This window comes from Cryptomeria japonica, chromosome 10 (genome assembly GCF_030272615.1).
Source record: "Cryptomeria japonica chromosome 10, Sugi_1.0, whole genome shotgun sequence".
Lineage (NCBI taxonomy): Eukaryota > Viridiplantae > Streptophyta > Pinopsida > Cupressales > Cupressaceae > Cryptomeria > Cryptomeria japonica.
This window is the reverse complement of record NC_081414.1, coordinates 95,020,769-95,036,827: the sequence shown is the minus strand read 5'-3', so window position 1 is coordinate 95,036,827 and position 16,059 is coordinate 95,020,769. Positions and strand designations below refer to the sequence as shown.

The 16,059-nt window shown below is 39.6% G+C and overlaps 1 protein-coding gene across 2 annotated transcripts in view; it reads left to right on the top strand.

The window, feature by feature from the left end:
• LOC131052623 (uncharacterized) overlaps positions 1–16,059 on the top strand; it is a 124,182-nt gene that overhangs the window by 92,027 nt on the left and 16,096 nt on the right. For both annotated transcript variants that reach the window (XM_059212038.1, XM_059212039.1), the window contains 4 exons: positions 6,528–6,797; positions 6,906–7,716; positions 7,799–7,874; positions 7,976–8,358. In XM_059212038.1, coding sequence (XP_059068021.1) covers positions 6,528–6,797; positions 6,906–7,716; positions 7,799–7,874; positions 7,976–8,075 — 1,257 coding nt within the window. In that variant the 3' untranslated portion in view covers positions 8,076–8,358. The remainder of the gene's footprint in view (positions 1–6,527; positions 6,798–6,905; positions 7,717–7,798; positions 7,875–7,975; positions 8,359–16,059) is intronic.

Sequence of the window (16,059 nt, the reverse complement as noted above, 5' to 3'; positions counted from 1 at the left end):
CGAGCAAGTCGACGCTAGACTTCGGGCAGGTGGCGTCTTCGTGGTCTCGCGGTCCGCACCATTTGCACAAATATTGTGTGGCCTCTCCCTTTGGGCAGTCTCGGGCGAAGTGCCCCCATTGGCTGCACGCTCTGCATTGTACCATCGGTCGACCTTTGGAGTCGTATTGGATCCGGCTCCTTGTGTTGTTATTGTTGTTTCGTCCTCCCCACCGGTTATCTCAGTAGCCTCCCGAGGTTGCATTGTTATTCGCTTGTTGGCCCGTACCCGTTGGTGCGGACGTTGTGGCCTGCTCCGTGAACAACACGTGGTTCATTTGCGTATTCTGGGTTTTCATGTTGTATGGGCACTCCTTGGTGGAGTGTCCCATCACTTGGCAAATCTCGCAGAATGCCTTCTTCGGGCAAGTACCCTTTGTGTGCCCCTCCTCTTTGCACTCAGTGCACCATATGCCCCCTTCGGTCCGACCAGTGCTTCTCATTGTTTTGAATTCCCTCCTCATTCGCTCCATGTCTTTCTGGAGCGCTTGCACCCGTTTGCTAGCCTCGCTGTCGCTGCTGCTTTCCTGTGACGAGCTATCCTCCTCCTTTTTCTTCAATGTCTTGGTCTCACTCTCGAGATCCATCGCTCTATTGTATGCGTCTTCGTATGATATAGGTGGAACGATTTTCATCTTCTTTCGGAGGGAATGCTTTAGTCCCTCCAGGAACCATCGCTTTTTCAACCCATCTGCTGGTTGACTCTCCATTTTTCCGAATAGTTCCTTCAGCCGTCGACTATAGGCTCAGACAGTCTCGTTCTTGTTATGCTTCGTTCCATAGATCTTGGCGACTATTTCGTTGTCATCTCTCAGGAGGCGGAACTCTATCCCAAACTCCTTCAGGTCGGGCCATGTGCCGACTTTGGCCTTGTCCATATCTGAGTAACAGTCTATGGCCACTCCTCTCAAGGTTGTTGGGAACTGTGTTACCCATTCGTCTTGGTTGGTAACACCGTTCGCTGACCATATGGTTTCGCATGTTCAACAATGGCGGACAGGATCTTCCTTCCCGCCGCCATTGAACTTTGGCAGTTTCTATTTACTCCCCATCGATGGGGGTCGTCTTCCTGGAGGTGGTTGTGGCTGTGTCTGGGCCCTTGTGTCACTCCCTCCAGTGCCGGTGGTGTGTCCTACGTGGGTGACTGGAGGTACGGTGTTTTGCCTGCCGAGTGTGGCACCTACCGTACGGTTATCCTCCCCTTCGTTGTCACCTGCGCCCACTCCTTGCTTCCCTTTGGTGATCCTCACTTTGTGGTGTAAGGGATAAGTTTCTGAACCGATCCCGAGTCTCTTCGACTAGATCTCTCCTTAACCTTGTTTCCTCTAGAAACTCTTCGTGGCTCCGCACCCTACGGTGTTCTGGCGACGCGTAGAAATTTCTGTCGGCTTCTGCACCCTCCGTGACACCTCCTTGGTTCCCCTTGCACCACCCTTCGGCAGGTCGTCCTTCGGCAAGTTGCTTCAGCCTCCGTCTACGTTCTACTTGCTGCTCCAGAATCAAGGCCCTCTGCATGGCCTCCCACTCGTCCGTTTCTGCTTTTTTATTTCTATCTTTATTCAATAGCTTGGGCATTAATTGTCGCACATTTCCATAACTCACAATACATAAATCAAAACACGTCTTTATTAATTCGTTTCCTCAAATACAACTCGTGTCAATGACACTTTTATTTGAATATAGAAGATTCAAGGTTCAATTCCTTCCTGGCCTGGCGCCATCCCGTTCTGCTTCCCTATCTTCGTACTGTTGAAGGATCTGTTGGCGTCGCTCTTCCTGGGCAATCTCCTCCAGGCGAGCTTGTTGTGCCAGTGATGCCTGTGCAAGCAACCGGAGAAGATGGTTCATCAACCGATTTACTGCCAGGCTCACCTCCAACGCTGTCCACACGCCACTTGGTGGGATTTCCACCTCCGTCGCCTCTTGTCGGACGTAGGTCTGGATGGCTACTTGGAGCAGAATTGAAATTCTCTCGTTGCGGTGTCTTCTCCCGTGTAAAGTTCTATTCACACGTCGTTGGCCTCTGGGTTTATCTCACCAATGGGTAGGCCCATCGTGTCCGTGCACCATCCGCGTCTTCCGTTCCCGAGTACGTCTAGGCAACGGCGCCAAATGTTTGCCCTCTCGAGTGAATAACTTAAAACATAAGGCACATAATGCAGAATAATAACGCCATAGATATCAGACAAGTATAAGAGATGTTATTCCTTTCATAATTGTTTTTTTCACAAGTTACATTCGGAAGTATTTAAAGGTACCGAGGGGGTGCGAGCGCCAACCGTCGCACCGCAACTACCACCCCGCGGTTGCCAACTAACCAAGACAATTACAACTTAATTAACTAGTTTTATTTTCATGTACAATATTGCCGCCAACAGAGGCCCATGGATTCTTGGCATACTATGCTATAATCAAGTGTTTCCAATCTTCGGAAACGGCTACCATAGAGCTCAAATGGGGACGGCGAGATAAAGCATCAACAACAATGTTATGAGTCCCTTTGATATACGAGATGTCAAAATCATAAGACTGTAACTTGCTGACCCACTTCTGTTGATGCTCATTTAGATCTCGCTGTCCAAGGAAATGTTTCAAGCTATTATGATCAGTTTTGACACAAAACTTGCTGCCAACGAAATATTGCCTAAATTTGGCCATTGCATGCATGATGGCCAACATTTCTTTATCATAAATACTATAGCTCCTCTCCGGACCTCGAAGCTTCCTGCTCTCATAAGCTATAGGATGACGATCCTGCATAATTACTGCACCAATACCCTCTCCACATGCATCACAATGAAGCTCAAAAGGTTTGGTGAAATTGGGTAAAGCAAGAATTGGACATGTAGTCATCAATTGCTTGAACTTCTCAAAACACTCTTGTGCGAGAGGTGTCCAAACAAAAGCACCCTTCTTGGTCAAATCAGTAAGTGGTGCAGCATGCTATGAAAAACCACTAACAAACCGACGGTAGAAGGCACATAAACCAACAAATCCCCTGAGCTGAGTCAAGTTTTCAGGCGTAGGCCACAACAATGGCACGAACCTTATCAGAATCCATGCGAACTCCCTCTCTGCTGATTATGTGACCCAAATAAAAAAGTTCTGCCATTCCCAATGCACACTTGGACTCTTTGGCGTAAAAGGACTCCCTATCAAGTATGCCTAAAACAATATCCAAGTGAACCAGGTGCTCCTCCCAAGTTCTACTGTAAACCAAAATGTCATCAAAGAAAACTAGAACAAATCTCCTCAACTGAGACTGGAAGACCCTGTTCATAGTGGACTGAAAGGTGGCTGGTGCGTTGGTCAACATAAAAGGCATAACCAAAAACTCATAGTGTTCACAATGACATCTGAATGCAGTCTTCTCAATATCCTGCTCCCTGCCACTGATCTGATGATAACTTGTCCTCAAGTCAATCTTGGAGAAATAACAAGCTCCGTGAAGCTCATCTAACAACTCATCGATGTGAGGAATGGGATACTTGTTCTTTATAGTCCTTCTATTCAGCATACGGTAATCAATGCACATTCTGAGTGTGCCATCTTTCTTCTTCACTAAAACAACTGATGAAGCGAAAGGAGACTTACTCAGCCTTATGTGTCCCATTGCTAGAAGTTCTTTGATGGTTTTCTCAATTTCATCTTTCAACCACTTGGGGTGCCGGTAAAGTGTAATCATGATGGGTTTGGTGCCCTCTTCAAGCTCAATGATGTGCTCTATGCCTCTATCAGGAGGCCTACCAGAAGGTATGTCACTAAACACCTTTGTATGCTTAACTCTAAGCTCTTGAATATTTGAATGGTAAGGTGTTTTATGCTGCTCCTCATAAGTAGGCATTAGTTTACACTCTACTGCCCAATCCACCATGTCATGTCTGATAAGTCTCTCCATTCTTTTAAGAGTGATTAATTTTAAGTTGCTGGCCTTGATAGCTTTAAGAACATGATTAGTCCCATCAACCTTGAATTTCATCTCCATATCTCTAAGGTTGAGTGTAAAGTCACCTATTGCATGAAGCCACGTCATGCCAAGGACCACATCCATGTTTCCCATGTTAACCACATAAAAATCAGCTTTGAATTCATAATTATTGAGTTTCATGGGTAAGTCTGAAATCATTCTATCACAAGTCAGCACATTACCATCAACAACTTTCACCCTTATGCCTTCAAACTCTTGAGTTTGAATCCCACGCTTCTCCACCAACCGTGCATCTAGTAAATTATGAGTTGCACCTATATCAAGTAGAGAAATGACTCTTTGACCAGTCAAGAGTCCATGCAACCTAAAAGACCCTTCTCCTTGCATGCTAGACATATGAGCTTCCCGTAGATCGAATTCTCCTTCATTTTCAACTCCTTTTTCTAAATTTTCAGTCTCGAAATTATCTTGATTAGCTTGCTGGTCTGTGTTATCAGTCATGTTTTCTCCCCCATAAAACCACTCCATATTCCTATTTTGACCCTTAGGCTTGAGGGGACAATCATGGTTTTGATCATAAGGGCCCTTACAATGAAAACACAACTTCCATCTACGCAAATCATTAAGTATTTCTGTATCCAAAGGTGCTGCAAACTTCCTCTCTTGGTCCACATTTTCTGATTTCTTTTGATCAGACTTGCTGTCATTAAATGATGAGGATGGTTTTGAGTTGTGTGGAGTAAACTTACTACGAGGAGCGGTAAGTTCCATGCTACACACCTTCCTCATAGCTTCTTGCAAGGTAGGGGGATCAAAAGCCTAAATCCAACCTTTCATAGGCCCATAAAGACCTTCAACCTTGTTTTCTGGCACTGTAGTTTCACTATAGTTGACAGACCCTCCAATGCTTAAATAATTTTCATGTCCAGGTAATAGTAATTCTACATTGCAAGAAATTGTTGACATGTCTTAGGCTACTAGCAGTGTGATGAAAATTTCTTTCCCAGACAATGATTGCTGAATGGTTTATGTTGTAAGAATCTTACCTGATCACATACCAATTATGGAATTGAAGAAAACATTACACTTGCACAACAAGTTGGAGTATCATATGAAAATTGCATGAATGGAAGTGAGAATCTAAGATTCTTCAAATCCAAAATTCAGAACTTCTAGATGGGTAAGCATTAGCACTTACTTCCTAGTACCTTTGGCAAATGTGCAAAAGTCAGGAAGATCTAAATAAAAGTTTAGCTGTTATAATCCTGCTATAAATAATAAATTTCTAGAAATATACAAATGAGTATAATAGATATAAAAACATATACACAATGTTTGCTACCGATCAATGTAACCCTTCAATCACATTGCTTTGAGTTTGGATTGAACATCATGGTTTATTCTCTGAAGTGTTTTCAATCAATCAAAAAGTGGATCCAAAATCATAACAGAATTGCTATTGTGGCAATTCATTTATAATTATTAGAAGACAAAACAAAGCAAGAATTTCTTGCAGCACTGTATAGGTGGTAAGATAATCATAATATGAATTATCTATTTTGCCCATTTGTTTGATATCACTTAAAAGTACTAGAATGTTTCCTTTTTATTTGTATTAGAAGCACTTTTGGTCAAGTTTATTGTTTTTGGGCATGTCTATACTCCAATACTTCGTTGTTACATATAGGTGGTAAGATAATCATAATATGAATTTCAGATTGCTAAACTGCTGGTTGCCTTGACATTATTTGTGGGTTTTACTCATTATTAATTAATAAGTAGATGTGACTCATGATTGCTGAATGAAGTTTTTTTGCTATTATGTTTTTGGTTGGCATATTAAATGGTGAAATTGCTGTTGGCTATCATTTATGTGTTTTGTTTTCTACCATATAAAGTTACATCAAATTCATTTTTTGGTGGATATTCTAGGATTAATGTGTTCAAACTTCAGTTTGGGTTCTGCTGTATAGCTTTGTGGCAGAACCTTTGTGATCCTCAATGGGCAATCCCGTAAAATCAACACTGTCAAAATGTGCAATAGGTCACACAGAGTAACTGAATTAAAACCTTAATTGAAGTCTTTAAACATAGTAGCCCTGTACTTGAGGAATGTTTATGTATTCAGAATGTTAACGTTGTGGAACTTGATTTTTGTAACATCATGAGTGGTATTGATAATGTTAATGCTGAATGAAGTTTTTTTCTATTATTTTTTTGGTTGGCATATAAAATCTTGAAACTGCTGTTGGTCTTCATGTGTTTTGTTTTCTACTATTTAAAGTTATATCAAATTCATTTTTTGATGAATATTCTAGGATTAACGTGTTCAGTTTGGATTCTGCTGTATAGCTTTGTGGCAGTGCCTTTGTGATCCTCAATGGGCAATTTCGTAAAATCAGCAGTGTCAAAATGTGCAATAGGTCACACATAGTAACCGAATTAAAACCTTTATTGAAGTCTTTAAACATAGTAGCCCTGTACTTAAGGAATGTTTATGTGTTAAGAATGTTAATGTTCTGGAACTTGGATTTTTGTAACATCATGAGTGGTATTGATAGGTCACCTTTTTACTTCTTCCTCTGGAGTCTACATTGGCTTCTGCATCAAGTGCAATAATTGGTATCATCAACAGAGAGGGAGGACAGAAGCTGGAAGTCTTTCCAGGACAGGGCCAAGCAATATTCCAGTCTCTTCATTCAAATCTTGGAGAAGTTCGACCCATTTTGACAACTGCTGTTCCAGTACTTCTGAACACTGTGAAAGAGTTACATATAGCTTTGACAAGACTCGCACGCACTGCAAGCTTTGATGCTGGTGTGCTTCATAAAGTAATTCTATATCCTATAGTCATTACTCTTTTGATACTATATATTATGTTAGAGTTATGATCAAAATAAAATAATGTCTAATGCCAGTTGTATTCACTGTTATCACAGGCTCTTGAAGGTGTTGGGGAAAGTCAGGAAGCACGATCACAAGAATTAGATTTGGTTGGGCCTGAACTTGATGGAGATGAAGTGCTTAACATAAATCAAGATAGAAATCTTGCAGAAGCAGTTAGGGACAATGATGAGCATAGAAGAGAGTCAGTAACTGATGAAGAAATTCTTCTTCAAGCTGATGAAGAGTCCTGGATTTCACCACCTGACAGCTTAGAAACCAGTGGGTCTGAATCTGATGGTAATTCCTCACAGAGCACCATCTACCAAAATCAGGAAGAACCTGTGGGTATCTTTAATGACTGGGAATCTCATGTAAGTGGAGCTGACATGATTAGGTTTAGTGGAGGAGAGTTGGAAGATGCCTCAAGATATACAGTAAATGAGGATATTCTTTTTACTTCTCCATCCTTCATTGCAAACAGCCAGGAAGATCCTGCAATGGTTCCAATTATTGGAACAGATGGCAAATTTGAAGTTCCTTACATGGGGAATAATCAGGTTTGTACAGGCAGCAATCAAATTCACTTTTCAAAGGGCACAAATCAGAAGCCAGAGGGCTCACAGGCATCGGTAAGTTTGACAAAGGCTAGTTCTGAAATCCTAAGCAGTACACACATAAATGTGTCAGAAATAGGGATTAGCTATTTGAATGCTACTGAAAAACATCAGACTGGAGAGTTACAACAGGGAATGAAGCAGAAACAGCTTCATTTAACAACAGATAAAGGCGGGGTTGGAAGCTACAATGATTTATCTACTTTATTTTCATCTATGAAGACAGAACAAAGAAGTCACACTTTTAGGGGTATGAAATTGCATTTATCTATCATGTATTCTGATTAAAAGTTTTTGATGTCGACAAGTTTTGACATGCATTTCATTGCCAGGTAAGAATGCTTATGCAGTATCAGTGCTAAAACGTGTTGAGGCAAGGCTGGAAGGCCGAGACATTGATGGGAAAAGGTTATTTATTACTGGATTTCTGATTATTTGATAAAATAGGTCTAGTCCACTTATTTTTTTGTAGTAATATTTAGTAAAATCCTTTTATATTGTTTGCGCAGACAATTTACTGTTTCAGAACAAGTGGACCATCTTATTCGTCAGGCTACAAGCATTGACAACTTGTGCAACATGTATGAGGGTTGGACACCCTGGATATGATGCCTCAAACAAGAATTTTTGTGAGAAGGTGTATTTCATTTCAGGCTGATTGATATACCTATTATATGATGTTCTAGAAAGTGCATTTATCACAGACCTCTGAAGTTCAGTTGCTGTCTTTCTTCATTTGGACTGTCTACAAATATTTGCACGAGTCTTTATGATCAATTCAGAGAATATAAGCAGTCCAAGTAAATTCGTCCAGCATGGCAGCATCATATCGGACATGTAAGGATTGGTTGCTTCAGCTGCATAAAAAACCAAACATTCTCCATTAAATAAGGTAATCTTCAACTGTAGTCTGCACATTACTATTCAGCTGTTTTTTATTGATGGTCTATTGGGAGCTTTAATGGCCTTTATGTTGTAGAATCCTAAAACATGATTCAAACATGATCCAGTCCTACCTTTTTGTATTTGTTTTACCTTCTCAGTCAAACTTATATCTTAGAATAAGCTAGAGAAAGATAGAATATTCATGGAAACTATTAGAATAGTAATGCTGGAAAACACATGTTTGTAATGATGTGTTTTGGAAGAAACCATAATGATGCTTCAAAATGATTTGCCATGCTGAAGACAGAGGGTGGACTTCAAATTTCTAAAAGGGTCAAAGAGAATATTGGAACTAAAATCAAATGGCACAAAAGCTGGCATGAAAATTGCATTCATGGCATTTAACTTTTGATATGGATCAATACAGACATAAATTCATTTCATTTTAAATAGCAAATAGTAAAGATACAGGAAATACGAAAATATATAGAATCATCTATAGTGCTAAGTTTATTGAATTATAAAACTTCCAAAAATACACACAAATTACAACTTACATGGATTGTGATCTCGATGACATCTTAATAAATTGTGAAATCAAGCAACCAGAATGGTATGGAACAATCACTCTTCATTGATAAGTAGGAGGTATTTTCCACAGCAAGTCAAACTATGATATTGCTACTAGGGTTCAACTGTGTAGTTTTTGAGTCAAACTCATTGACCCATGTTTCATGAGTAGTGGTTCACAAGAACCCATCTCTCATGAGAATGAATGGTCGACTTAGCACTCGTTGCATCTAGGTGATGCTCACAGGGGTGAAGCATTGGGACTTCCTGGTAGGTCACCCATCCCAGTACTATTCCAACTCAAGCGCGCTTAACCATGGAGTTCCCTCCAAGGTTAAACCCACGTTTCTGGTCCGTTTGAGGACTTCTTGGAAAATCCAAAGACTTTAGGCTGTTTCTTACAACAAACACAAAAAATAGATGCTTTTTTTTTTTTTTTTTCCAAAACTAAGTTGTTGGTTCTAGTATGGGAGGGGTAATGGGTACAAGCTTTTGGCATGCTGTCATGGCAATTTTTCTTTTTTGTGTATGGCTGTAATATATATGTGTGTGTGCACATGAAAAAAATGATATTTCGCATAATGTTGTATTTTATAATAAAATTGATATTTCAATATTTTGATAGAATGATACTTCATCATTGGTCAATGGCATTATGATAGTCGTAAAGATAATTGTTGAAGTTGTTAGTTTTGGTCTTCACTCCCAAACTCCCTCATTGTAATCAAGTTTCTTATGTGACGAGATCCAATAAATAGTAGGGGCTAGGAGTGGAGACCCCAATGGGGTTGAGGGGCAGCAGCCCTCATGGGGGTCATTGCCCCTAGTGGGGCTGAGTGACAGCACAAGTTAAAGGCTTTGAAACCACACAAACCTTCATGGTGCATGCCATTTTCACTTTTTTATCGCTTAATGGTGTAATTAGGTATTTGGCACATTTTTGTTTATATAAAAATGATTTTTTTTAGGAGGTTGTAATGTCCCCTTTTGGGATATTCCTATATTTTTACCCAAGCACCTTGTAAATGCACAGATCTTCTGTTTATATCAATCTGATCTGCTGCTTATGGTCATATATATGTGTGTGTGTGTGTGTGCGTGTGAATCCTTTCTATTCCATCTGCTATTTCTTCTTTTAACTGATCTACTCTGCTTCTGCCTTAGATGTGGATGTAATTCTCCTTGATCTCAAAAGCTGATTATTTAAGCCATGTCTGATTTCCTGATTATAGATCAAAGTTCTTGTTATTACAAAAGCTTGCACCCTTGCTGAGCTATCGACTCAGCAACCTTGTGAAACATGGAAACAACCTCGAAGTGTGGGACCTTGCGCAAGGGGGTTGAATCTCCGGAGAAGGCCGACTTCTTTCTCTGTCCAGGTGCAGGTGTTGAACCAACTCAACACTTAAAAACTAACTCCTAAGCCTATCCTAACAACTTGCAGAGGAAAAGGAAGAGAGAATTGCTTAAAATGAAAGGAGGTGATGCACCAAGAAGAGATAGTTCCTCTCCCCACCCGAAATGGCACAAGGAATCAACTGAAAAGCCCAAGAGATACACAAACTTCAATTGCATGAGTGACCCAAATGCATGTGTGGAGGTTAGACTTTTCTAAGTGTCAAGAGGGGAGAAGGATTCCCACAAAGTCACTCAAAAAACAAGTTAACACAGCATACATGTGAAAAGAAACCACAAACATACACTTATAATGGAGGTAAGAACACATACACATCATACATAAGTTGAAGGGAGGCAAGAATGGAGATTTTCAATTAATCATAAGGCCAAAAGCCAATCTTACAGTTGCAGAAATGCAAAAATAATTACAAGTCTTCAAGAGAAGAGAAAAGCATAAGAAAGCTCAAGGCAGCAGGGAGAGAACCCTTTACAATGAGGCTTAAAAGCCATTATATAGAAAATGGTCACAAGGGTGATCATGACCCTTGCATGTCAGTCTGGAAGTGCAGGGAAGTGCATGCACTTGGCTTGTACATACAAGCAACCTAGTCATACCACCAAAGGCAATCCTAAGAAGGTGGATTGACTGACCTTCCAAAGTCAGAGTATGCAGTCATGACACAAGTCACCAAGCATGGCCCCGTACCTCCCTTGATGGAAATTTTGCCAAAAACATTAAATGCACCCCTGTGGCTCCACAAAAAAAAAAGGTGCATAAGTCACCAAAACTGTTGGAGCATTTAAAGCCTTGAGTGTCGATCACGCCATCCGGAAGTGTTGCCAGCCGGAAGGAGCGAACTTTCAATTTAGGCCTTGCATTCCTCATTTTTCTTGTCCAAGAGTTCATTTAGGCATTTAAATGGCATTTCTTATTGGAGTTTTGAATTTAATTTCACTTGATCTCTAGGAGGAAAGTGCTATTAGGATTTTTTTCACCTTGGACCCTTAGAGAGGGTCAGGAGCGATTTTTCACTTTTGCTCTCAATCCTTCATCCTTTTATTTGCCAATTCTCCTTGTGGGATAAGCGATGATCTCCTTCACTCATTCCATGCATGCTTAATTTGCTTTTGCAAGGCAAAATAGGTGGCCCAAAGATTTTCGCTCTGGGCCTCCAGTGAGGGACAGGGGCGACTTTTGTATTTTAGCCTAGGATTATCAAGTTTTGAAGTCAAATCTTTGTTCACCACGCTTTAGAAGGCCTTTTCCACCTTTGCACAACCTTGCCTTAGCGTAATCTTGGAGGGAAGTTGTTGGTTTTGTAAAAATCGCCCTGGACCTTCAGTGAGGGTCAGGAACGAATTTGAGTCTTTTGCACAAATTCTTGATCATTCCAACTTCAAATTACTCTTAAGGCGTAGAACATCATTCTCCACTCCCTTTTGAGTCTTGGAAATAAAAGTATCATCTCGAAATGCAAGGAAAGTGGGCATACTGGGAAATTTCGCCCTGGACCCTTGGAGAGGGTCAGGAGCGATTTTCCCCATTGTCATCAAAATTTGTAATCTTAGCATCTCAATTCCACCTCAAGGCATTTCAAACATCGTTTCAAACTTGTGTGAAGGCTTAGCTTCATTTAATTTTGGAGGAAAAGGTTGGATATTAGGTTTTTCTCCCTGGGCCTTCAGTGAAGGTCAGGAGCGATTTTGCAAATTCAAGTTTATCCATCTTTTGCTAGCCCTCCAAATTATCTTCAACGGTCAAAACACACCCTTCCTCACTCATTCAAGCAAGATTTTGTCTTAATTCTTCAAAGAAAGGAGAGAAACTTAGAAATTCGCCCTGGACCTTCAGAGAGGGTTAGGAGCGACTTTGCAAACCTGGCTTGATTGCCTCCTTGTTGATCGTCCAAATTATATTCAATGGGTAAAACACACTTGCCTTTTAATATTCCAATTGTAAAAATCATTTTGACTTTGCAAAAAATTGTGCCATTTGAAAATTTCGCTCTGGACCTTCAGTGAGGGTCAAGAGCGAAATTACCCTTCTTGGGCAAAACTCCATCATTTCATTATCTTCAATCAAGTCTGGATGCTTCATCATGCTCATTTTGTCTTCCACCACGCCTTTGATATCTCAATTTGACCAAACAAGGTCAGGAATGACTCTAATACGTTTTTTCGCCTTGGACCTTCAGCAAGGGACAGGAGCGAATTTGATGATTCCAATAAGATCCTTCATCATCTCAAGTTAAAACTCCTTCAGGTGGGTGGAGAAAGTCAATTGTTTTCCATTCATGTTCACCACTTTGTCCTCTTTCACTGCCAGATGAGGGAAATCAAAATTTCGCCCTGGGCCCTCAGCAGGGGACAGGAGCGATTTTTCCCTTAGCCTTCAAAATTCACCATTTTTCATGCCTTCAAATCTTCAGAAGCATCAAACCACGTTCAATCATCCCTCCTGGAGACCCTGCACAAACAATTTAGAAAAGTCAGTGACAAATATGCCTTAGATAACATTTTCGCCCTGGACCCTGAGAGAGGGTCAGGAGCGATTTCACCCTTTCTAGCTAAATTATTCAAAATTTAAGTCTCCAATCACTTCACAAGGTAGAGTTAGGTCATTCTCAAGGCCAGGAACCAGTTAGCAAGCCTTCTCAAAACAAGAATTTGCACTCAGGATGAATTTCGCCCTGGACCCTTAGTAAGGGTCAGGAGCGATTTTTGTGTTTCAAGCATCATCTTACTTCAAAAAATTGATCAAAACTCACCTATGCAAAAACACACAATTTCACCTTCAAAATGCTAACACTTAGTCAAAACTGGATTTTACCCTGAAGACCCTCAATCTAGACTTAGCCTGAGACCTATCTGACTCTCCTGACAGGCTTACCTCATTTCAACAATCTCAATCCTCGGGAGGACGCTTAACAACTTTCAAAATTTGATTGGACTCAGCTTGGATAACATCCAAAAGAAACCCCTAAGGTTTAGCCCTAGCCCAGGCAGACAATTCACTCACCCAAAACCCTAAAAGCAGAGAGAAGAACAGGCAAAACAGAAGCGAAAAAGAGGGGGTCCCCATTCTAATGGGGTGATGTGTGAAATGGTCACAACAATACCCTCAATATTTATTTTTTATTTCACTTCCAGGCAAAAGGGATGGTACGACCTAACTGGGAAAAGTATGGCTAGCTCCAAAATGCACAAATTTCATTGAAATTAGTTTAATTCCTGCCCGGATCTGAATTCCAGACTGATAAGTTGCTGTTGCTTCTGTTAAATCACTGATTTTAACCCTTCTTGGCCAAATTCAAGCATTCCAAGCACATCGATATGATTAGAAGTGAGAGGGGTTTCGTCCTTTCACCAAGAAATGGAGGTTTTCGTCTCCAAATCCTCTCCAGAACTCTGCCAAACTCGTTGCAGACCTGCAGAAGATAATATTCTCTCAAAAATAAAACAACTCCATGCCAAAAATGATCGCCCAAATGCTCTTTTATGCATCCAACCCTAAATTGATCCTCAAAGGGCATAAATTAAAGATTCCAACTTCCAAGGAATCTTCTCCAATAAGGCGTCCAATCTTGAGGGTGAGCTCAACATGATAAAGTCACCACTTTCTAAAATTATGTCTAGGAAGTCGAACTGAGGGGTAGATATCATGTTTTAGCTTTATAAAGTTGCTATTTATAGAATAAAGTAACTTATAAACTCTTATTATAAGCTTTCTTGAATTTCTTTTCACCAATTACCAAAATTTGACTAAGTATAGCTCCTCTTGGTTAGTCAATCATCTCCTAACCTCACCATTTGCCTGCGGAGATGGCTAACAGGCAAATCCAACTTCTTGAATGGTGACTAGAAGAGCGGGGACATTACATAATTCATCATTACAGTACAAATGTTTTAATGATCCTAAAAAAAAAGGTTTGTTTTTGTTGGAGATTTTATATCACATCATTTGTTAATACCAAAGATGAAAAACTCTTAATTGGCAATAAATCTTTTGGCCAAAATTTTAAAAGAAATCGGGAATCGGCAAAAAATCGGGCAATAAATTGGCATATTTCTCAAACATTTGAAAATATACAATTTCTTAAAATATTGTAAAAAAAACACACATATACACTAAATATATAGAACACAATAACATATTACTGGTTTCCATCATATATAAATCATAGTTTGAGTCAAATACATTCCATATATCAAAAAACAAATTCATCTTTGCAATAAACACTTCAAGTTCAGTCTATAAATTACTAATTACTAATATGAACTTGAAGTATGAACTATGAAGTTATGAACAATTAATCAGAATCTGCTATTTGCAGCAGAACAGATTTTAATTATATATTTATATTATAAGAAGCTTATACTATTGTGCAACTAAAATGTGTAAGTTACTATCTTTGGTTGCAACTAAATATATATTCTGCAGTTATATACTTATATTCGGTCTTAGTTACAAGTTTGCAAACAACAATTGAGCTCCAGAAGATCTAAATCTATTGCTTTTGTGTAAGGTACCTACCCAGAAATTAGAATCCAGAATCATTAATCTTACAAGGAATCATTAAATCACAGAGAGGAAAAAGAGACAAACTTGGAGGCTGGAGCTATATGAATGTGGTCGGGCGTCAGTTGTGGAGGAAGCTGTCGCGCGCTTTGGCAAACCGAGCTGAAATCACGTGTTTTATTTTCGCACGACCTTTTTACCCAAACCAAGCCGAAGACGCATTTAGGGTTGCGACTTTTTTTTCCGCCTTTTTAAAATGAGATTTTTCACATTTAAATTGTGATTTTCTTCGCTTGAAAGTTGCGATTTAAAAAAAAAAAAATCGCTTCTGATTTAAATAGCGATTTAATCTTTTTGCAATATTGAGTCGCGATTTATCGCGATTTTGGCGATTTTTAAAAGATTTTTTGATCTATGGTTAATACATATGTTAGGTAAGAAAATAAATAAGTGGGTATTAGTATAATTGTTAGTTGTTATTTGGATGTTATTGTTTCCAGTAAAGTAGTAGTTGAGTTGGGTAAGGAAGTCAAGAAGTTAGTATAGGAAAGCATTGCTTTATAAGCATATGCAATGAATGCAAATGCAACTCTGATGAAATTTTATATGAATAAACATCTCTTACCATGTTTAGCCTTTCGAATTTCTTATTCGCTCTACCATTTTATCAATATGGTATCAAAACATCAACTCTCTTCTTGCATGTGAAAGGATGTGGAGCTTCTTTCTGGAAAGATTGGACACCAATGAAATAATTAAGTATATTGTACCAGCCATGTAGGCATAAGTCTGTAGAGATGGTTACTGGGCATGCATTTTAGTTTTTTGGAGTGGGAAGTAACATTAGAGGCAGGTGTAGGAAAGAGCAATTGATTTATTTTATTTTTGAGAAGAATGGAGGTTCAGAGATTTGGTATGTTTGACGTATTTGTGTGTAAGAGCAAGTGCTTGTGTGTGTATATTCTCACCCAAATTGCCCTCGGATGGCTAGAATCCTCTTCCCGATGATACTCTCTCTTTGGTGAGAGTGTGTAGCTGTCCTGTCACACTCCAATATCAAGAATAAAGTAAGTCCGAATCGAATAAAAGAAAGAAGATGATTATCCACAATATTAACAATTCTGTATAAAAACTGATCGCATAATTATTTGGGAAATCACAAAAGGAAACTCATTCATAACTGCCATGACTACCACATTCTCCATATCGTTAAAGCAGTTT